Source organism: Camelus bactrianus, chromosome 8 (genome assembly GCF_048773025.1).
Source record: "Camelus bactrianus isolate YW-2024 breed Bactrian camel chromosome 8, ASM4877302v1, whole genome shotgun sequence".
Classification (NCBI taxonomy): domain Eukaryota; kingdom Metazoa; phylum Chordata; class Mammalia; order Artiodactyla; family Camelidae; genus Camelus; species Camelus bactrianus.
In genome coordinates this window covers 39,339,302-39,361,384 of record NC_133546.1, presented here as the reverse complement: position 1 = coordinate 39,361,384, position 22,083 = coordinate 39,339,302, and the positions used below count along the sequence as shown (strand labels likewise).

The window sequence follows — 22,083 nt, the reverse complement described above, 5'->3', positions numbered from 1 at the left end:
AGATAAATCAAAATGTCATAAATGTGTACAGTATATACATTAAATACATTACTTGACATTACATTAAGGACTAATATACACAATTCAGGTATGGGAAAATAATGAGAGCATTAATAGTCTTACTAGGAAACCAGGAATGTAAAGCAAGTGATTTGAACCAAAAAAATTGTTAAACAAAGCACTGAAGGGTTATCATGTAGTCAATTTTAATTCTGTTCTTTTTTGAATCTTCCAAGAATCTACTCATAAATCACAAGAAATGCCTGTAAATTAATTATATGAAATATCTGCCTAATGTATAAGGAACCACAGGAGAAGATAAATTACTTTTATGTGCCAATGCTACAGCATAAAAATAAGCAAAGGTGAAGAAAAGAGAGAGAGAGAGAGAGAGAGAAGAATAATGGTCATTGCCACTAGCAGTAAAAAGTATTTGAAAAAGAGAGAAAAGGAGATAAAATTATACCTACCTCTGTGCCATACTTCAACATTGTGCCCATTTATAGCTAAGGCTAAACTGAAATAATAGCATTTTCTTTTCTTTTCTCTCTCTCACTCTGGTGGTGGTGGTGGTGGGGTACTAACTACATTTTACTTCCAGTTGCGTTTCAAGCTCAGTGCCCATAAAGGCCAGGCTGCTTTATTCTACTTCATGGCCAAAGGCCGTACCTTGAACTGCATGTCCAGGGGGTCTCAAATCCACACGATTGATTAGAAGAAAGGTCAACAAAAATTTAGCCTCATAGTTTTAAAAACAATAAAAAGCAATCATTTTCACGTATGAAAAAGAGAACACCAGTAATTTATTTCAGGAGGTTTTGGATATACCAGGATAAAAATGTGTTTTAACTGATATATAAATCAAGTGATTTTAGGTGCAATATGAACTACGTCCAATATTTTTTGGCATTTGACAGCTCCACATAAAAATAAATAAAGAGCCCAGAATGTCAGAGGGGGCATCTGCAGGCATTCTCAACTGTGGTGCACATGGGTTAGTCATACAATTCTAAGTATTCACGTCTGAAATTACTTAATTTCATGCAATGTCCATCAGTCTTCTGAAGTAATTAACAGAGCTTTAAACTTAATGATGAGTTTTCATATCTGTAACTTCTGAATGCCTCTAAACTGTAATAAAAGATTAAAGAACAATATTTATCCAAATCTAACCTGCAACTAACTAAGTTTTAAAAATAACTCTGAACATGGAATATACAGAAAGTATAACAGCATGCAGCAAATCACAATAATAATCACTGACATTGAAGATTAGGAACTATGTTTTTAGAGGCAATCTTTTAATCCCAAGTTTTTGGATAACATATTCCTGCTTAATTTAACCAATATTTGCTATACATTTCATTTCCTATTTCTGGAAGTTTGAAATACAACAAATTACAAATATAACACACAAAGAATTGCTTAATCTTTTTCTATTTTCTGTTAGAGACAAAAGAAAAATTTGATGCTTGCATAGACATAATTAGTCAGAAAAGTGGACCTTAAAATATATATAAAGAGACGATTATTCTCTCAGTATGTAAGAGATCATTGTAACTATCCCCAGAAGTGTCATTTATGGTTCTCTCCAATAAACACTCCCCTGCTCCACTGAAAAAGTCTATTTAATAACGTCACCTTTCAAAATAAATCAGAAATCACTCAAGAAAACAGCTTCAGGGGAAAAAAATCTCTTTGAGAATATGTTTATAGAAAGAACTTACTATTTTATGGTATTCTGGTCTTCTGTGTGCAGGACGAGACATTGTATGCGACGATGAAGGAAGTGTATCAATCTCTGTCCCTTCGTGTTTGCCAGTTTCTCCTTGCTTTGAGACCGGGTGCTACCTCTGCACTCAACTGCTTTTGCTCTTTGCTGAACTGAAGAGAAAACAATCATAAATAAGACTGTCTTACAGCCATGAATCTTGCCAACAATCAAATGCTGCTTCACTTGTGGGGACGAGTCGTAATCAAGAAGCATAAAAGCTGATAGTGGAGAGTCAAAACGGCAGCACCAGCTACTGAACATTCTTTAGCCCAGGGGAGTGTAGGAGTGGTGTTTTGCTCTCGTGCCAAGGCATTGTTTTAAAATCACTAACAGAAACCTTCACAATGCAAGATAGATCTAAATGTTAGCATTATTCAGTCTTTGAATTGATTGTTGTGTGAATTCGAGATAGGATCAACAATCTGTAGGCACTGAATCCTGTGTTCAAACCTAATCAACAATTCCAATGGGTATCACCTTATCCCCTAACTAACAGATATCACAGATCACTGTATTGAGTGATTACAAAATTCAAATACATCTGGTAACTTTTTTTGCATAAGCAGCAATTTCAAGATATGACAGAATTTGGGTGGTGATATTTTCTTATAAAACTCTTGCTCAAAATGGGTGTTCTCCAGTTTAATAATGCATAACGATTCTGGCAAAGAAAGCAAGCAAGCCCTTAGCTTTTATTTGAAAGTACCCGAGATGTTAGCTATTAAAGGCTATCTTTATTTATGCAGAAGTATAGATACTTAATGTTAAAACAAGAAACCCTCTCATCTTGACAACTGCAGGGTGCAGGGGATCAAGCCTGTTCCAGAAATGGAAGCAGAACACTCAGTTTGAGAAAGCAGCTTCCTATTTCTTGCAGCTTGAGTCAATTAGCCCTATGTGTTCTGGAAAATTCTTCCTGTAAAGGACTGTATGGTCAGGCCACTTAAAGTGGCTGTTCTCTTGATCTCTGTACATCCTCTGCTTGACCAGTGCCTGCTTCACCTCCACCTACTCACATGACTGGCCTTCCTACGTACTCGCCCCAGGCTCCAGCTAGAGAGTGCTCTTATCAAAGGGGCCGTGAGGGGTGTGTCCCTCTGCTGGTTTCCCTGGTAACAAATGAGCCAACCTGACCTCAGTTCCCCCTGTAACTGCTGACGTCCCTGCTCGCCTTGGAGTGAAGACTGCCACCACGTCCTGCCTGCTGTCACCGCGCACAGGGTGTGCTCCAGGACCTTGCTTCAGATATATAAACTCTCCCTCTCCATTAAACCACTGATGTCTCTGTCCCTGACTCCAGGCTCTTTGTTCCGTCTTGAAGCAGGGTGAGTACGGGCCTGCAGGCCTGCGAGGTGCAGCCCGACACTGACAGACTAGGTGTGGTTCAAAGAGCCCAGGAGCATTTGGGAGGCTCAGGCTAAGCTGCTTGCAACCATTTACTGGCTGTGTGGCCTTGGGTCAGCTATTTTATTGCTTTGGCTCAGTTTCCACATCTGGGAAATGGCAATAATAATACTTACCTGATGGAATAATTGTGATTATCAAAGAAATAATCTGTGCTATAAAACATGATAATGCACTATATAAACACTAGTGACTAGAGACTATTTTTGTAGGTGGCTATATTGAATGGAATTCTATGTTTTATGACACCATTATCAGGAAAATCAGTTTTGTTCGGTTGGGGGTGTGGGAGGTTTTCCATACCCGATTAATAACACCTTACATTTATATAAACTTTTCAGTTTCCAACACATTTTTCCTCCCCTCCCTCCCAGTTTAATTCAACTACAATCTGTGTAATAGTCAGTACTGTAATCATGGCCATTTTCTAGGATAGGAATGTATCCCCTAAAAGTCAGAGAGGTTAAAAACGTGTTCAAGGTTAGCTGGATAGTTGGCAACAAAGAGGGATTTGGGCTAAATTTGCTGACTCCAAAGCAAAAAATGTTTGTTTTTTTTTTTCTACTGCACATACTCTAATGTGTTAGAGCAAAATCTTTTAGAAGCAGACTCACCACAGCTACTAAGGTATGGTGACAGCATGTCCCTGGGCCCAGTATGGGGTGAATTCTGGGTTCTGAATGAGAGATCCCTGAGAAAAACAGAGAAGGCCTGCGTACTTGGTGGGAAGGAAGTGATGACACAGGAATCTATTTCACTAAACTCTAGTGGCTGTGGTATGGTGATATCAGGGCCACTAAGAGAATTTGGGACATTGTGGGTTCATTAGAAAAAGCCAGCTCTTCCTCTGGAGTGATGGGTCACCCCCTCTCCCCTGCCCCTGCAGCCAGGACCACGGGGCTTTCAGAAGGAGCCCCTGCCAAGCACCACCCAAGCAAGAGCAGGACCTGCACAGGCACAGCCGCAGGCACTGGCTGGGACGCTGGTTTACTGGTGTTCAGACTATGAAACCTACTTGCCTGCAGCAGCTCTTCTGATCTGAGTGAACCTTGTGTCCCACAGGCTCTTCTTCTTCTTCTTTTTTTAAAATGTAAAACTGCCCTTCCTGTAAATGAAAGAAAGCACAGAGGTTATGTTTTAAACAGGTAGATGACCTATAATGTCTGCCCTGGCAGCAAACTAGGAAGAAGAGTCATTAAAAATAATGCAGAAGAGAAATTTTGCCTCTTGTATTAAGAGTTCTTTCTGTAGCCGAGGACTGAATTTGGAGCCGAGGTTGGAAAAATGACACATTCTTCAATACCAATATATCTGCACTGCAGCCAGTCAACACAAGTTAGTGGTGAACTGGGCCACTCCCCTGTTCAGGTCCTGTGGGAGGTGGCACGGCAGCTGAGTAGAGAACTGGGGAGACGCTTAAAGAGGGGGCGTTTACTGATGTGTCAGCTGTATGTGCACCATTTGGATCATCCACAAACTCCCAGGCAAGGCAAAGCCACTTTCAGTTACTATAACATCTGGTCCAGGGGCTTGTCATCCTTTTCAACTTCTTTTTCTATTTAAGGCTGCTTTTGGTGCTTATTATAAGTGAAATTCTTTACGTAGAATCAGTGTTAATTTGCTCAGCACTCCTACCCCGCTGAGGACAGCTCTAGCTGTCAGACCTGATTTCCCTGCCCCAGGTACCAGCATATACTCAGTGAATGAGCTGGTGAATCCCTGCTGAGGAATAGACATTTTATGTGTTGAATAGACAGGCAACAACAAGCTACCTTTACCAAGGAGAACATTTGGCTATAAAACCCCAAGGAAAATTGATTACTCATGGATGTAATCAGTTACTTTCATTGACAAGTTACATGCTGGTTCTGCAAATGCAGTCATTAGCTCTTTCAACAGTAAACAATAATAAAACTTTAATAAAAGCTTAAGAATTTGTCATCAACAAACTCCTTTACAGCAGACTTTGACACCTCAATAGTGACTTCAGTCAATCAATCAATGCTCCATCCTTTCCTACATTGCTCCCTGAAAGAATGGTCTACAATTTCCTCCTCCACTTGCTTTACCCTATTAAATGAATTTTTAAAATATGAAATTATAAACATAAGGAAAATGTAGTACTTACTACCAAGCTTTACTATGTATCCTTCAGGCTTTGCTTTAAGCATTAAAGCAGTGCTGATACAGTTGAAATAGCCTGTACCTTTCTTAATCCTCTTCTTTCCTCCTCAATGGTCACCACTACCCAGAACTTGGTATTTTTTATTCCTATATATGTTTCTAAATCCTGCAGATGTTAGTAACCATAAAGAATATGGACCATTATTTTCTTTTAAGACTTTAATGTTTTAAAAGAAACATTATGTTTCATACTCCATGTTTCTTACAGCTTGCATTTTTCTTTCAAAGTTATTTAAGATGTATGTCTATCCATACCTGTCATCCTAGTTATTTTATTTTCACAGCTTTATAATAGGGAGCAGCAAATTTTTCTATAAACGGCTGGCTAATAAATATTTTAGGCTTTAAGGCCATACAGACTCTGTCACAACTACTCAGCTCTGCTGTTGTGGGGGGAAAGCAGCCATAGACAATTCAGGAACAGGCGTGGCTATGTGCCAATAAAACTTTATTTATAAACACTCAGACTTATATTTCATGTAATTTCCACAAGTCACAAAATATCAAAAAAATTTTTTCCAACCATTTTAAAATGGAAAAATCATTCTTAGCTCAAAAGGCATACAAAACAGGCAGTGGGTCAGTTTGGTCCCTGAACCATAGATTGTCAGTCCCTACTCCTTGGCATTCTATTACCATAGTTATTTAAAATCTGTTTCCTTGTTATTGGACATTAATGCTGAAATTTACATTGTGATCTTGTACATGATCAATGCATTTTGGCAAATGACTAATGGGGAGCTTATAAATATGCTTATTCTCAATTTTTAGGGTATGGAGCACTACATCTTTATCAAAGCTTGCTAATTTGATTCTTTCACATCTTTTATATCCTTTCTAATGTTTACTTGATCAATCATTTCTGATAAAGATATGTTAAAAATATCTCTCTGACTATAAGAATTTCTCCTTATAATTTAATGTTTTTGCTTTATATATTTCAGTTATGCAGTCAAAAACATACAAGCCGACCATTGTCATATGTCATAATGGATCATTCCTTCTATTATAATGAAGTGTTCAAAATTAGCCCTTTTGATTCTTTTTGCCTTTAGTAATTTTTGCCTTATAATGATATTATTATTATTCCCAGTGAGGTATATTTCAGTACCTTTATTTTTCACACTTTGTGTGTAGTCTAGGTGTGTCACTTGAAAGCAGCATGACTCTATTTTTAATCACTCTGTAGGTGAATTTACCCCAGCTCTGGTGTGGTGGTTAAGAGCATGGCTAGTCCTGGCCTTTTCACTCCTGTCTCTATGGCCCTGTGCAATTTCCTTTATCTTGACACGCCACAGTTTTCTCATCTGTAAAAAAGCTGAGGATTGTATTAGTACCTCCTCATAGGATTATTACAGGGATCAAATAAGATGCTGTTCTTGGAACAGTGCCTGGGGTGTAGGAAGTACTTGGTAATTGTTAGCTGTTTTAAATTTTGTGTGTGTGTGGTTATTGATGTGTTGGTTTCATTTCTACTATTATTTTGTGTTTTCTTTTTACCATCCTTTTCTCTTTCTTTACTACTTCTTTTCCTGTCATTATTCTCTTTTTGTGTCATCCATTTTGAATGATCTAGGCACTGTATTTCTATTATTTAATAATTATATGTAAGATCTGTATTGCTTTATTGAGATATAATTCATGTACTGTTTGATGAGCTTTGACATATGTATACACCCCTGAAGCCATCAAATCAATCAGTGTAATTAATATTTCCATCACTGCTGTATTGACTGTGTTTCCTTTGATTCTTTGTTTTCATTCCTTAATTACAGGGCCAGACTAACAGCCAATGTATTTTATATTTCTTGTGTGATCTGGAATCCATACTGTGACTCACTTTCTTGTCTAACTCTCATACACCAAGTCAGTATTTCGTCTGTTCTAAATCAACCCAGGACCAGGCACAAGACAAGCAGCAGTAGCTGCCCATGGAAGCCAAAGCCAACTAGAGTTGTTTAAATCAGACAACCCTAAGCTGTTTTCCTGGACCTGCCTTGCCTTTCCCACAGAAGCCCCAGGCTTCCCCGTGGCCTAGGCTCTCCCTCCTCCTTTCTGCCTTCCGCCCAAACCTGGTGCTTCCCATGTGGCCCGGAGTGGCCTGGCATTCCTCCTTCTCTTGGTAAATATAAATAATAAATTCTTCTTTCGATGGCATTGGCCTTTCTGTACCATCCACCACTCAGTCACCTACATCAGTTAAAAGCTCATGATTCAAACTGATACAGTCCCCAAAGTTTTCCCACCCCCTGGCAATCCCTCTCTTCTTATTCCTCCTCCCTCACTCCCTAGGCAAGCACTGGTCTGTTTTCTATTAGTGTAGATTAATTTATACTTTTAAGAATCTATATAGTCATACAGTGTATGTTCCTTTGCCTGAATTCTTCCTTTCAGAAAGTTATTTTGAATTAATTCTTATTATTGTCTATATCAATTGTTTATTCTGTTTATTTTGCCGAGTAGTATTCCCTTATAATGGATATATAACAATTTGTTGATTCACCTGTTGATGGACATTTGTATTGTTCCAAGTTTGCAGCTGTTATAAATAAAACTGCTATGGTCATTCATACATAAGTTTTCATGTGGACATAGGCTGTCGTTTCTCTTGAGTAAATAACTAGGGGTAAGTGCCTGCATTATATGGCAGGCAAATTAAAGAAACTGTCAATTTTCCAAAGTGGTTGTTTCCATTTACATTTCCAACATCAGTCTATAAGAGTTTCAGTTGCTCTGCAATCCTTACCAATGTTTGGTAATTGGAGACCAATGGAGCATCTTTCAAGTGTCTGCCATTTTAGTAGATATGTAGTGATGTCTTATTGTAACCATGGATTACTTTAGTTGTATCTTTTGAAATAAAAAGTAGTTATTTCCACAGCTAATAATTAAAGAAACTTAATAAATACATTTGTCCCTGTCATCATTTTCGGTTCCCATGTCTTTCTGCAGTTTGTTTTTCTTCCTTGCTGAATTACATCCTTTAGCAATTCTCTTAATGAAGGTCTGTGGATGGTAAATTCCTTTCGTCTTTATGTGCCTTTATTTTACTTTATCTTGAATGATAGGTAGTTGAGCTGGTACTAAGCACTTGGAAGACTGTCTTCTAGTTTCTGTCCTTACTGCTCAGTATGCTATCAGTCTGTTGTTATTTTCTGTAGGGTATTTGTCTTTTCTTTCTGGTATCTTTTAAGAATATCTCTTTATTTTTCACAAGCTACAGTTTTACCAGGTGTCCAGATATAAACTTGTCTTTAGGTACACTGCTCTGAATATATAACACATTTCTGATGTAAGAACTTTCTTTAATTCTGCAAAAATTCTCAGTTATTTCTCTTCCAATACTGCTTCTCTGCCAGTCCCTTCATTTTCTCTTCTGGAGATCCTATTACACAGATCATAGAGATGCTTAACCTGTTTTCTGTTTTCTTTAACTGTTTTAAAAAATGTATTATTTTATTTCTTTGTCTTTTTATACCACACTTCGGGTGAAATCCTTCACATTATGTTTCAATTCCTTAATTATGTATTTAACTCTATCCAGCTGAGAGTTTATTTGAAAAGAGAAATTTACATCTTATTCAAGTTTTGTGAGCCCAAGCAAGCTTACTCCAGGGCCTTTTAATAGAAGTTATACAATAAATATTTGTTGATTAAATAAACACAGTAAACATTTCACATATTTGGCCATTTTATTTATAGATATATAACTTTATTAATTACCCAAATATTACATATTTATATGACAGAAAGATACCATATAAGCATATTTGCAGCTTAACTTTTAAAGCAACACGTTATTGTATTCTGTCAACACAAACACATTTTTATGCAAAGTTAGAATGTTTTTGTTGTGATTTGGCTTTAGGGTTACCCAAGCTTTGTCTTGGAAAAGCTTTTGGGATCTTCTGGCAGAACTCTTACGTTACAGATGCTCCAGACAGCTCTAGATTTTGGATTAATCTAGTATTTGATAATTTCCATTATTATTTATGCCATAACTTTATGGTAACAAAATCCTGGACCAGTGCAAAGGTAGGAATGTTCTTTGTTTTGCTTCCAATGCCTTATTTGCTGGTGCTGAGCATTTTGTGTCACACAAAGCAGCACATTGAAAGATGACAGCAATTTGTTTTGCAAGCAAGCCAACCTCTTTACAGTAGAAAGATACACTGAAGAAGTTTCCCCCATCACTCAGGCCAGATGAATCTCTCCTTCAGGTCCCTCCAGCTATAATCTGAGGTGCATTTATTAGCTCAGGAATCACAAAGTACACAAGATGCTAGAATCCTTTAAACATGTGAGGATGTTGGGTAGATTGACACAACCAGTTCAACCAGTAAGATCCCATAAAATGATTATAGCTGGTGGAGTCTAATGATCAGAAAGGGCTACAAGTTGATCTGAGTAAGAGCTTCTCAACGATGAGCCGAGGTCTCAACAATACTGTATCTTCTCTGCAGAGAAGTGGAACTTTGATCAATTCTCTAATTGCTGCATTGACTATTGGTGGCCAACAGCTGTTCTCCTCATTCACGTTCAAATGTCCCTGTCAGATTGGGAAAAATTTCTATTATGGTTCTGCTTTTCTAGTCATCCCTGCCTTAATACTTCTGGTTGCTGGTTATGCTCTGAGGAGCCAGACGTGGACAATTGCCGGTGAGTACTGCATCTGTGTCCCTCCACCGCGGAGAATCAGCCTCCTGGAGCGCAAGCTGGCTTGCCTTCGGTTCTTCAGCATCACTGGGAGGGCACTTGTTGCTCCTTTAACGTGGCTGGCAGTGACCTTGCTGACAGGCACCTACTACGAATGCGCAGCAAGTGAATTCGCATCTGTGGACCATTACCCAGTGTTTCACAACATCAGCGCCAGCAAACGAAAAGAGATCCTAGCAGGGTTTCCATGTTGCAAATCAGCTCCAGCGGACATAATCCTGGTGAGAGATGAAGTTACTCTTCTGCACAGATATCAGTCACAAGTAAGTTCTTGATTTTTCTTTTCTGCTCTCTCTCCCATATTAACTATAGTCGCTGGAAACATTTCACATCCCTGCTGCTTCTCATATTGTCTGATGGTAGAACACAGAGTAGACGCCATTCATCAAAGTGATTTCTACTGAGCAGTGACAAAGCTATAGTCAGAATTCTGGGCTTTGGAGTCAGCAGACCTGGGTTTGAGTTTTGCTTTGCCATTTATTAACCTGCAAAACCTTATGCAAATTATATAATTCATCCACACTTCACATTTCTGAGCTGTATAATGGATATTGGTAGGATCTACCACATAGGGTTGGAGTAATAAATGAACTAATGCATCCAGAGTGCTCAGTACTGTGTTCAGAATCTATATTAAAATGAATTTTAGATATTGTTATTAAAATTATTTTTACTATATAACTAAATTCATCTTGCTGCACATAAATATTTTAAAATATGCATTCTTATATATTAAAATCTTATCTAAAATTACAGAAAGATTAATTATGATTAAAAATAAACTCCCCCCCAAAAAAACTCGAATGATGCTTCTAAATTTAGTATCCTTAGATAGGTTTGTATGAGGGGGTGGAGTGAAGAGGGAGGAGGCCCTAAACCTACTGCTCTTACAGGTTAAATTTAAAGATGTAAAAGTGCATTTTTGTCAGTAGAGAAAGAATCATTGGCTTTCATCAGTTTCTCCAAGGGATTGGGGGGAAAACATTTCAAATCACTGCAATGCAGTAAAAACACATTTTTTAAACTACTTATTGCAAAGGCATTTTTTGACCTGTCACTTTTCAGCTATTAAAATTTAGAAGTGCTAATGCTGTTTAGTTGAAAAAATTTGCCGTCAACATACAGAATATTGAAATGTTACATCTGGCCTAGTTTAAGGAAAATTAGAAATCTCATTAGGAAAGGGTTTGCCTCCACCTATTTACGCCAGCCTTAAAGCTCTGGCAGAGGAGCTTTGAAAAGTGAAAAAAAAAATCAATGGGGCAGTTTTAACTTTAAAAAATGTCCTTGCTTGTAAAACAACTAAGATATAATACACAATGGTAAGCTGCTCCTAAGATCAAAATAAAATATCTTATTTAATGATACACACAATTCTGTGAAGAGACAGTTTTACAGCTCTGAATGCCACCAGCCAGTGGGGTTTTTGATATAGTGACAGAAAAACTAACATTTGAGATGCTTTTGACTTAGTGTATAAATATTTCATATCTTGACTCTAATCCTCATTATTTTAAGACAAAGGTATAATCAACCCCATTTGACAGACGAGGAAACCAAAGCTCACAGAGTTTATAACTTTCATAAGTTAACAGAGCTAATAAATGGCTGACTGTGATATCCAAAGATCATGATGTTTCTATTTCACCAGGCCACCTTCTGTAAATACCTTGAACTTCAATCTCATTTGAGGAATGTGTATTATCTTTATGTTGGATTATTCTGGGTTGACCACCAGATCAGATTAAGCTCAAATCCCTTCTCTGCCCCATACCTCTTTCTAAAATACCTTCCAGCCACTAATTTCACCCCCTTTCAATCTACTTTCTATACTCATGCCACAGGCATCACTCTGAGAACTGAGTGATCGGCCTCCCCCTTACCCCTCCCACCCATCTAAGTCCTTCAGTGGTTTTTCTACCAGCCTAAGCATAAATCCAGATTCTTGGCATGAGATACAATATCCTTCAATATCTGGCCCCTGACCATTTTCCTATGTGATTCCTATGACCCTGTGAATCCAAACTTTATGAGGTTATCCCAACTCTTCGCACTCTTATTTTTCTGACTTCTTCCCTCATTAGAATTCTCCTCAACCTCTTGCATCTGGTGAACTCCTCTTTAATAATTTAAGACTGAGCATCATCTCCTCTGGGAAGTGTTCCCTGACACTCTTTCCCTTAAATAAGTTATTTCTCTTCCCTTGTGCTTCCCTGGGCCTTGTATTTATTCATATCAAAAACTATCCTATTTTACCATATTTCTTGGCTTGTTAATTTGTTTCCCTTTTTAAGCTTAAAGACTGCAGAGAGAATGAATGTATCTAAAATTATTCACATATGAGTCCCAGTAACCAAGCACCATACCCAGAACATGGTGGGAGGTCAACCTGGGGCTCAATAAATGATAGCTGATGAGTTAATGGGCAACTGAGATGACCTTTCCTCTGCTATGCTGGCCTCTATTAAGTTAAATTATGATGAGTATCACTTTGTAGGTTTTAGCCTCTATAGAGTACAGCTATCCTGCTGTGCACACTGGTAACTCCAGGCCTGTTGGTGAGTCACAGCTGGGGAAGAGACCTTCACCTTCCAGACTATGGCTGCACGCTGCTGGTTTCCCTAAATCTGTGGACCTCGTCTCTCTCACCCTACATAACAACCACTAAATACTGAAAAAAGAATAATGAAAATGAAAAAAAAAAAAAGGATTCTTAATGTAGAAAATAGCTGTTTATATCAGTCTTTAAGAGTGGAAGAAGTGAATAGTTGCAAATAAAATCTAGTTCCTTTTCCTTTCAAAGTGTGTTTCAAAAACAAATCATAAAACTGGCCAACAAATGATTATTTGAAGGGAGAGGAAAATGAAAAGAGAAATAATAGGTGTTACACCCTTAGGGACATGAGAGTCTGCTCACTGGCTTTCTTTGGTCACAGAAAAGAAAAGGAAGGAGCAATTCAGGAAGAAATGTCAATGAATATTTGCTGGCACATCATTGAAGACATGTAATGAGACCACCATAATTATCTACCAGACCCTCATCTTCATCACCATCACCATCACTATCAAGTATTTATTAAGTGCCCCCCAAATGCATGGACCTATACCTGATAGTTGAAAAGTAGGCTTGAGCTAAAATCAAAGAATGTAGTTTACATACCTTATACAAAGGTAGGTTATAGTGTCTGCCACTTCAAGGATGGGATTTAGAATCTATTCCATGTTAACGGGTCAAAATCCTTGGTAATCCCAAAACCAAGGTGAAATGGTTGAGCCTATACCCTATGTCATCCCTGCAACCAGGATCAAATGATTAGCACCTGTTAATATGTTAAAGATGAGAAAAACACATTTCTTACCCATATTCTAGTTCTCAGTTTTGTAGGAATCCCTCCTCCCATGGCTGTTTCTTGACTATTTGATATATGGATGCTTTCTGTTTTTTTTTTTTTAATAATTATGGGAAGATGCTAGGCTGGATTTTGATCACCCTGGCAACCACTGCTGTCCTAGTCTCCTGCTGTCTGGCGAGATGCTGCTCCCCCCTCACCTCTCTGCAGCATCACTACTGGACCACCCACCTCTGCAATGAGAGAAAGCTCTTTGAACAAGCTGCAGAGCAGCACTCGCGGCTCCTCATCACGCAGCGCATCAAGAAGCTATTTGGCTTCATTCCTGGAACTGAAGATGTCAAACACATTCGTATTCCCTCGTGTCGGGACTGGAAAGATATTTCAATACCCGGTTTTCTCTGCATTGGTGATGACTTGCAAGGTCACTATAGCTTCCTGGGAGACAGGGTGGATGAGGATAATGAGGAAGGGAAATCAGGAGATATTGAGTTAAAATCTTAATTATAGAACCTTTCACAACTCAGGTTGCTTAACAGCTATTTTATTTCTATGATGATGGAGTTGCAGTGTAATCTCTTCATCTTTTTTTCTCTCTTCTGATATTTGTTTACATAAGTCCATCCTAAATGCTATTTTCAAAGTCAATTTATCTGATATCTCTTTTTGAAATTTCATTGATGGTCTGACTGGTCTAATGAAAACAATATGAAATCTGAAGTCATGTCAAAATTTGAATCTTAGTTGTTACCTTTTAGCTATGTAAAAATTTTAATATCTTTGAGTGCCATTTTGTTACCTGCACATAGTAGCTACCTCACAGAGCTCTTGTAAAGCTATATGTGCTAATTAAATGGGATAATATAAGCAAAGTACTCAGCATAGCGCCTTTCATAAAATAGGTGCCAATAAATGTTACTTTCATCTTCCTCTTTGCAGTCCCTGTCTTCTATCACTGTTTTCCCTGTCTCTAATTTCTGGGGTTTTTTTCCCCCCAATTTCTACCTCTCTATAATATCCAGGAACTTGTCACTGCTTCCTCCTCTTTTTTCAAGCTTAAATATCTGACCTTTTGGGAACTAGGATAAAAGCCCTTTCTAAACTGTTAACATGTAAAGGAGAAGCCCAGTCAAGAAGGTCTTGAGTCATCCTGCCATAATCAGGGGAAGATGATGCATAACGTATCCTCATTAGTATCATAAATGTCATTGGTAGCACCTCCAGACTAGGAGCATTTTTATAGCTTTGATATATAAAGTTTATTCTAGAAAGCTTTCCCCCTGTGCTCCACCATAGAGATACCATGTGTGCCTTTTTTTTTCTTTTTCTTTCTTTTTTTTAAATTGAAGTATAATCAGTTTACAATGTTGTGTCAATTTCTGGCGTACAGCATAATGTTTCAGTCATACATACACATACATATATTCCTTTTCATATTCTTTTTCATTATAGGTTACTACAAGATATTGAATATAGTTCCCCATGCTATATAGTATAAACTTGTTTATTTTATATATAGTAATGTGTATCTGCAAATCTCGAACTCCCAGTTTATCCCTTCCTACCCCTTTTCCCCCGTGGTAACCATAACATTTGTGCCTTTTCATTATCAAATTGCACCTTTGCACTCAAAATCCACTTTAGGAAGCAAGACTGCAACCTATATTTTCGTATGTCCATTATCTAGAACTCTAAAAAGGAAGACCTATCTAACTTTCACTTCTAATATTTGACAGTTTCCTATTTTATCTTGGTTTTTTTCTGAAATATGTAGTGTCTCATGACTGGTTTTTGACTCATTCACTTAAACAACTAATTCATTGGCCAAAATAAGCAAAATAAGGGATTTTCTTTATTTTTTAAAACCAAAATTATGGCTGCTTACTGGGCAATGGGCCAACTGGGAATAGTCAAGCTGACTTTCAAGATTCACTTTCAAGGAGACCAGAGAAATTGACTGTCTAAAATGCAATCAGTTACTATCTACTTCTACACAATCATGGAAGAGTATTTTGTGTGAAATTATGGGTCCCTCAAACTTAATGGAAACAAATAAAAATGAATTTTAAGAAAACTATCTTTTTTTTAACCAGTAAGAGACACATAGTATAGTACTTTGCTAGGACAGCAGACCTGTTCCTCCCTTCCCATTAGTTACTGGGCAAGTTGGTTAGTCTCTCTGGGACTCAACTGTTTCATGTACAAAATAGGGATAATGATATCTTACCTCCTGGAAAGGAAGGAACTGAACCAAATACATTCTTGAGGTCCCTTCTAAATCTAATAAGATATTTATATTTATATGAATACAGGTCAAGAAGTATACAATCTTCTGGAGTGCTGGGAGGCTCAGGTTATTTCTACTGGAAGGAAAATATCACTGAGTTTGACTCTGAGCTTTCTCTAAAGACATTTGCTGCCATTCCACTTTTAAAAGAATGTTAATGTACTGATCTTTTCAAGTAGCCAAGGAAACTTTTTCCACTTTGTCATCTAATTCTATATATAGTTCAGCTATGGCATCACAAGAGGGATCTTAAAAAAATAGGAGTACGTATGGACGTAGGGCCCTCGTCTGCCCCTGCTATAAATGAGCTGTGTACTTATCAAAGGCTACCTCCACTTTGTTCTCTGTGGTCTCCTCCAGCTCCAAAATTCTATGCCTTAATTTACCTGAGACTCTGAAGTTCCTTTGTATTGGGACACACTAGTTAAATCAACATTTTATACTATGATCAGGATTATCTTACTAGTTTTCAGTGAATATACTTTGACATACAGAATAACATACAAAAACTAGAATACTCTTCAGTCAGATTTTCAGTTAGCAAAATCAGAGTGTATGAAGTTAACGCATTGCATCACCAGGAAGAAAGTAATAGTTGTTTGTATATGGACACCAGGAAATTTTCTCTCCACTAGATTCTGGAAGCCTTTTCTACATCACTCTCTTTCCGAGTATTACATACAGTTTATACTTTGAAGCACTGAATCATGGTCTTCCACTGTAGATTCCAGATTGTAAGTTTGGCTCCTCCGTGAACTTTATAGCCTCTATATGAACATTTAAATGGTAGTACACATCCTTGAGCTTTATTGTATATTATGTATTTCAAATTAATAAAGTAAATTTCCAAGTTTTTTTTTCGTCCAGCATAGACTTCTGTTCCATAGCCAATTAGACAAAACTTTTCCATTAAGAAGATTGTACTTCCTCCCCTTTGTGCTTAATAGATTTATATAATTTTAAAACATATAATTAACATCAATTATGTGCTAATACTACCTTATATTTTGCTACCAAATGCTTCTGGCCACTACATCAAATGCTGTGGTCTGGCATACGTACAGACTTACTCATTTCTTAACTTCAGCTTTGTCAGCTCCCTCATCCACCCACCACAATCCAAGTTGCCTCCTTTCCAGGAGACAAATACAATCCCAAAGTTCAGATGTGTTTTTACTCAGCGTTATGTTTTCCAAAGCTGAATTGCAGAATCACACTTATACTAATCATCTTCTTTGTCTCCTTTCTCTGTTCCAAGTCTCCAATTCTATTAAAAAATTCTAATGCATGATTGTAATAAGAAACAACAATGTGATTTTACAAAGAGTTTTCTTGCATTCTGCTTGCAGCACAAAGGGAGATAACATTAATCTTAAAACTTTGAAATATCATGGCTAACCAAAGACTCAGTAGCTATTCACTACCTCAAAATGTAAAGTTTAGAGATATAATAAGTCTAGCAAAATTTGACACTGGTCGCTAAAGAGCAGACGTTAGCAGGCTATCAGAGTAGACAGCCGCACCACTGGCTCCCAGAGGTGTGAGGCACATATCCAGAAATGTGAATTCTGGACCAAGGAGCAATGATGGTATTTCCAGAGAAACATTTTTTTATTAAATTCCTGACTTGAATTGTTTTTCTGTACTAACCACCAAGTAACAATTAAATTTCTCTAACCTCAGAACGTCGGAAAGAAGTGGATTTCGTCTTGTTTTCTCTGCTGCCCCCCCGTGGTCCAGACAGGTAGCTGCACCCATCTGTGGTGGTGGTGATATAGAAGCGGTAAAAATAATGTGTAGCGTTTACGCGTTATGCTAGCTACTTTAAACAAATGATTCCATTTACTGCTTACAACAAACTGGTAAAGAGAGTCACATATTATAAATGAGTTGCTGAAGTGACATTAAATAACATAGAGAACGTGAAGGAATTTTGTGCAAAATCCTATACAAATAAAATGCTTTCTCATTGATATAATTATTTCATTACCATAGCTAGTGAATTGCAGTTATCATTGGAATCCAGGCCTATCTGACCCCAATAAAATAAGTTCCTCCATTTTATTGGTGGGGTAACTGAGATACAGAGAAATCAAGCACTTTGCCAAAGGTCACATGCCTGTGAGTGATGGAGCCAGAATCCAGCCCCAGACGTCTGACTTCTGACACTGCATTCTGTAGCACTGTGCTGGAATGCAGCTACGGAAAGCATTACAAACTTCCTGGGGACTTGCAGGTGTTATGAGGATTCTCCTCCTACTTCTGTCCATGGATAACTAAGACATCCTGAGCTTCAACAATAAGCTGCTGTATCATGTCTGAGTCCTTCTTCTTCCACTTCCACTATATCTGCATGTATAATGGCTCACTTTCAAGGTACTGCCCTTCTTAGCAAAGTGACTTGTCCACTGTCATTGAGGCATAACTTTGGATCCGAGCTACCCAACAGCCAGTAGCCCTGATTTTATTAGCTACAGACTAACTGCAAGCTTGCCCAGCAATTTCAGGTATTCTCTTTCCTGTGCAGGGAGTGGTAGACTTCACTATAATCTGTCAACTTGTTTTCAATAGGCTGTAGTTATAAAGGGTCGACATGAGGTCAGGAAATCACACTCTGACCATTCACATGATCTCGTATAAGTCATTCTCTCTGGGACTTTAATTTTCCCTTACTAGAGATAGGGGAGGATGATCAAATTCTGGGAGTGAGTGATTAAACTACTTTAAGTCACAGGTCCCTCTGAATAGCTGTTCTGGCTTAAGTTATTTTCAAGAACTATCCAGAAACATAACACTGTGCATACGCACACAGGCTCACATACCTCAGATTTTATATGCTGTGGTGGGCTAAATACTGGCCTCTCAAAGATGTACACGTTCTAATCCCTGGAATTTGTGAATGTTACTTTATACTTTATATGGCAAAGAGACTTTGCAGCTGTGATCAAGTTAAGGCTCTTGAGATGGGGATATTACACTGATTATCCTGGAAGTCCCACTGGAGTCACAAGGGTCCTTGTAAGAGGAGGAATCACAGTCAGAGAAAAAGCAAAGTGGCAAGGGAAGAGGAGTGTCAAGGAGTGTCAGAGTGATGCCTGAGAATTCAGCCATTGTTGTCTTTAAAGATGATGAGGGTCGTAAGCCAAGGAAGGCAGGCAGCCTCGAGAAGCTGGAGGAGGAAAGAAAACGGATTCTCCCCTAGAGCCTCCAGAAGGAACACAGCCCTGCTGACACTTTGATTTTAGCCCAGAGAGACCTGTGTCTGATCTGTGTCAAACAGTAAGAAGTACATACCATTCTTACAGAACTATAAGATAATAAACTTACATTGTTCTGACTACTAAGTTTGCGGTCATTTGAAACAGCGGCAATAGAAAACAAACACACACACACCAATATATTTCAGGAGTTTGTGAACCCGCAAGCCTGTCATGAATGAGACCCTCTGGATTAAGACCTCTTCAGGGTAATTTCTAAGCATTCTATGATTCTATATGCATTGATGCTCTGCCGTAGGCAAAATTGTTGCTCCTGGAAAATAAATACATACATCTGTAATATAATATTTTATAAATATAGAAAATACAATGTGGTCTCATGTTTTAAAGTGTTCTAAAGTGCAAAAAAGAACAGCTGTTTACACATTTTATGTGTTTTTTTAATAGATGTTTCAGTGTAAACCACAAATAAACATTTTTAAATATATTTTTCTTCTATAGTTGCCAGTTAGTGACATCAACAGAATTATATATTATAAGCTATTTCATAATGTGGACATAATCTAGCACTTGAAATATGGGAAAACAAAAGCCAAAGGGAAAAAGCTAATCTGGATCGATGTGGCGCTTTAGTAGTTGAGCAAATTTCTTAAATCAAGAATAATGGTCGTATTATTGACCAGTTCATGCTTGCCATTCTTTCACCTTGAGATAACATGAATTTGAGAAAGCTGCCTACAAAATAAGTACATTTTCTCCATTAACGATTAAATAGGTCGTAAGAATACCGTGAGAAAGGTGTATATTTTGCGGGAAAGATAAATCCAACAGCAAAAACCATTAGTTACTAGTGGCAGAGCTAGAATAATAAAATGTAGTTAAGAATACAGTTCCGTTCTGCCTGCGGTTAGGGTGCTCTGCGTTTTGAGCTCATTCTTGAAAATTTTCTAGGGCCCGACAGCGTGGGCGGGTTTCTTTGCTTCCGCGCACCTCCGGACCCTTTGCCCTCGGCGCGCTGAGGGCCCGTTGTTTTCCGACCAGAGAAGCCCATCTCCGTCTACAGCATCCCAGCTGGCGGGATGGCGGCAGGTCCTTATTCACCGCGCCGCGCCGCGGGCATCCAGGGTAGGCTGTGCGCGGGGTGTCCGCCCCTGATCAGCCTGGGGGTGGGTGGTAGTGGAGCGGGGCGTTATCAAGCCCTCGGAGGCTTACAGCTCGCCCTTCGGGTCCCTGTCCTCTCTGGCTGCTGACTGTGCGGTGACGCTGTGCTCTGCCGGGTGGGTCAAGCGCATTCCGGCACACTAACTGGGTGGCTCTTCTGGCTCCGCCCAAAGGCGCCTGGTCGGTCCTCCCAACTTGTGGCTCTGTGTGGAAGACAGGGTGCAGGCAGCACCCAAAGAGATCCCCGTCTAGGAATACAGTGATTATGTGCCACAGAAATCAAGAAAATACGTTTCTGGAAGATAGTGACTAGAAAAATGACCATTCCCATTTTGTTGCATGTTTTGGGTAAGAACTGCATGGATGGACTTCACCTAGAGAGCACATTCTTGGAGAAAATCATTGGAAGCCAGTGTTCAGGAGCGGCATGCTGCTGATGGAGCTTAATGAGTACTGATGTCGTCAGCATTACATAAATGGTATTAGAATCCTGCAGAGGCAAGAACTATATTGTTTCAATAGAAACTACAAAGAGCTGTGGCATTGAGAGTAGTAACAACAGTGCTACTTTTTGTTTTGTTTTTGTTTTTGTTTAGTCATTGTGGGAGATATGAATTTAGATAGCAACAATGCATTTGACAATAAAGAACATAGAGATGATACTGTTCTTCCATCTGACCAGGAAGAGACTGTGCATGGACATGGTAGAGTATCTCCATGAACACTGATTAAACAGTAAACAAATGTGCAAGTGTATCTATTATTCTAAACCTCCATCACTAAATCACTGTATCTCACATGAGCCCACGAAGTTTTAAAATACATCCTTTAATAAAATTGTTTATATAGATAAGGAATCTCCCCTGCCCCTCAACCCCACAAAATGTTTTTCCAGAACCCTGCACACCCTTAGGGTCATCCCTGACTCAACTGTCACTATATTTTTTTTTCAGGAAGCTGAAAGGGTGATTTGACTTAAATTTTAATTTTCCACTTTAACTCTCAAGTTTATTTTCCTTCCACACATTTAATAAAATTCATACTGCATTTCACTAACCCTATCTTCTTCCATAACTCTTTTGCTCCTTCATTTTCTCTCCTCCTTCCCCACCTAGTCCCTTTCAAATCCAAAGCAAAGGCAGATGTCAGAGAGGGAGGCGGTATGCAGAGAAGAGGGAGAGACAGAGAGAGACAGAGGAGAGAGAGAGGAGAGGGAAGAGGAGGAAGAGAAGAAAAAGTAAAAGAAAACAAATGATCAAAATGATCATTACTAGGGTGAGAGAAAAGGAACATGTACAAATGCTATTTCAAGTCTGTCCACCTTATACTTCATCCTTGGATGCAAGGTAATGTGGAAGTGTAGCCTACTTAAAACTCAATGTTGTCCCTACTTTGTGGTTGCTCAGAATTGAGGTCACCATCTTGCCAAACGGTTCAAGAACATTAGCATCAAGACTGTTAGGGGAGTAACAACTCCGCTCACAGACACCACTCTTGTGGTTAACACCTTGGATCAGAGGTGTTAACCACTGTCTTTGAAGTCTAGTACACAGCTATCACCAATGTAAGCAAGATCTTGAGGAATCATAGATTCTTAAATCTAGAAATTATCTCGATCATTTTTGCCTAACTCCCCCATTTCATAGATTTGGAAGCTGAGACCCATAGAGGATGCATCTTATACAAATGCATTTGGTAAGTCAACTATAAAGAAGGGCTTTAAACTAGTTTTATAACTCCCTGGTCCAGTGCGTTTAGAATCATATCATGTTAGTACTCCATTGGATTCACTCATTTATTCAGAGAATATATATTTTTTGAGTGCTTATTCTGTCCTGCTCTGCCCTATGTACTAAAGTACAACTGTATATAAAATCCCTGACCCCATGGAACTCACAGTCTAGTAGAGGGAGAGAAAGAATAAACATTATAAATAATCCCAGTGTAATTTTAAAGTGTCATGAGAAAAATATCATGGGGTAAAGGGAA

General features: G+C 38.4%; 2 protein-coding genes across 2 annotated transcripts in view; one reads left to right on the top strand and one right to left on the bottom strand.

Annotated features, from left to right (window-relative positions):
* TRAPPC3L (trafficking protein particle complex subunit 3L) overlaps positions 1-2,065 on the bottom strand; it is a 42,373-nt gene extending 40,308 nt beyond the window's left edge. The window contains exon 1 of the mRNA XM_010965459.3: positions 1,728-2,065. Within this exon, the coding sequence (XP_010963761.2) occupies positions 1,728-1,769 (42 nt within the window). The 5' untranslated portion in view covers positions 1,770-2,065. The remainder of the gene's footprint in view (positions 1-1,727) is intronic.
* A 6,525-nt stretch (positions 2,066-8,590) lies between these two features.
* CALHM4 (calcium homeostasis modulator family member 4) lies at positions 8,591-21,413 on the top strand. Its single transcript, XM_010965460.3, has 2 exons — positions 8,591-10,341; positions 13,546-21,413. Exons 1-2 carry the CDS (start codon positions 9,787-9,789, stop codon positions 13,930-13,932), a joined length of 942 nt encoding a protein of 313 aa, XP_010963762.1. The 5' UTR covers positions 8,591-9,786; the 3' UTR covers positions 13,933-21,413.
* Positions 21,414-22,083: the final 670 nt, after the last annotated feature.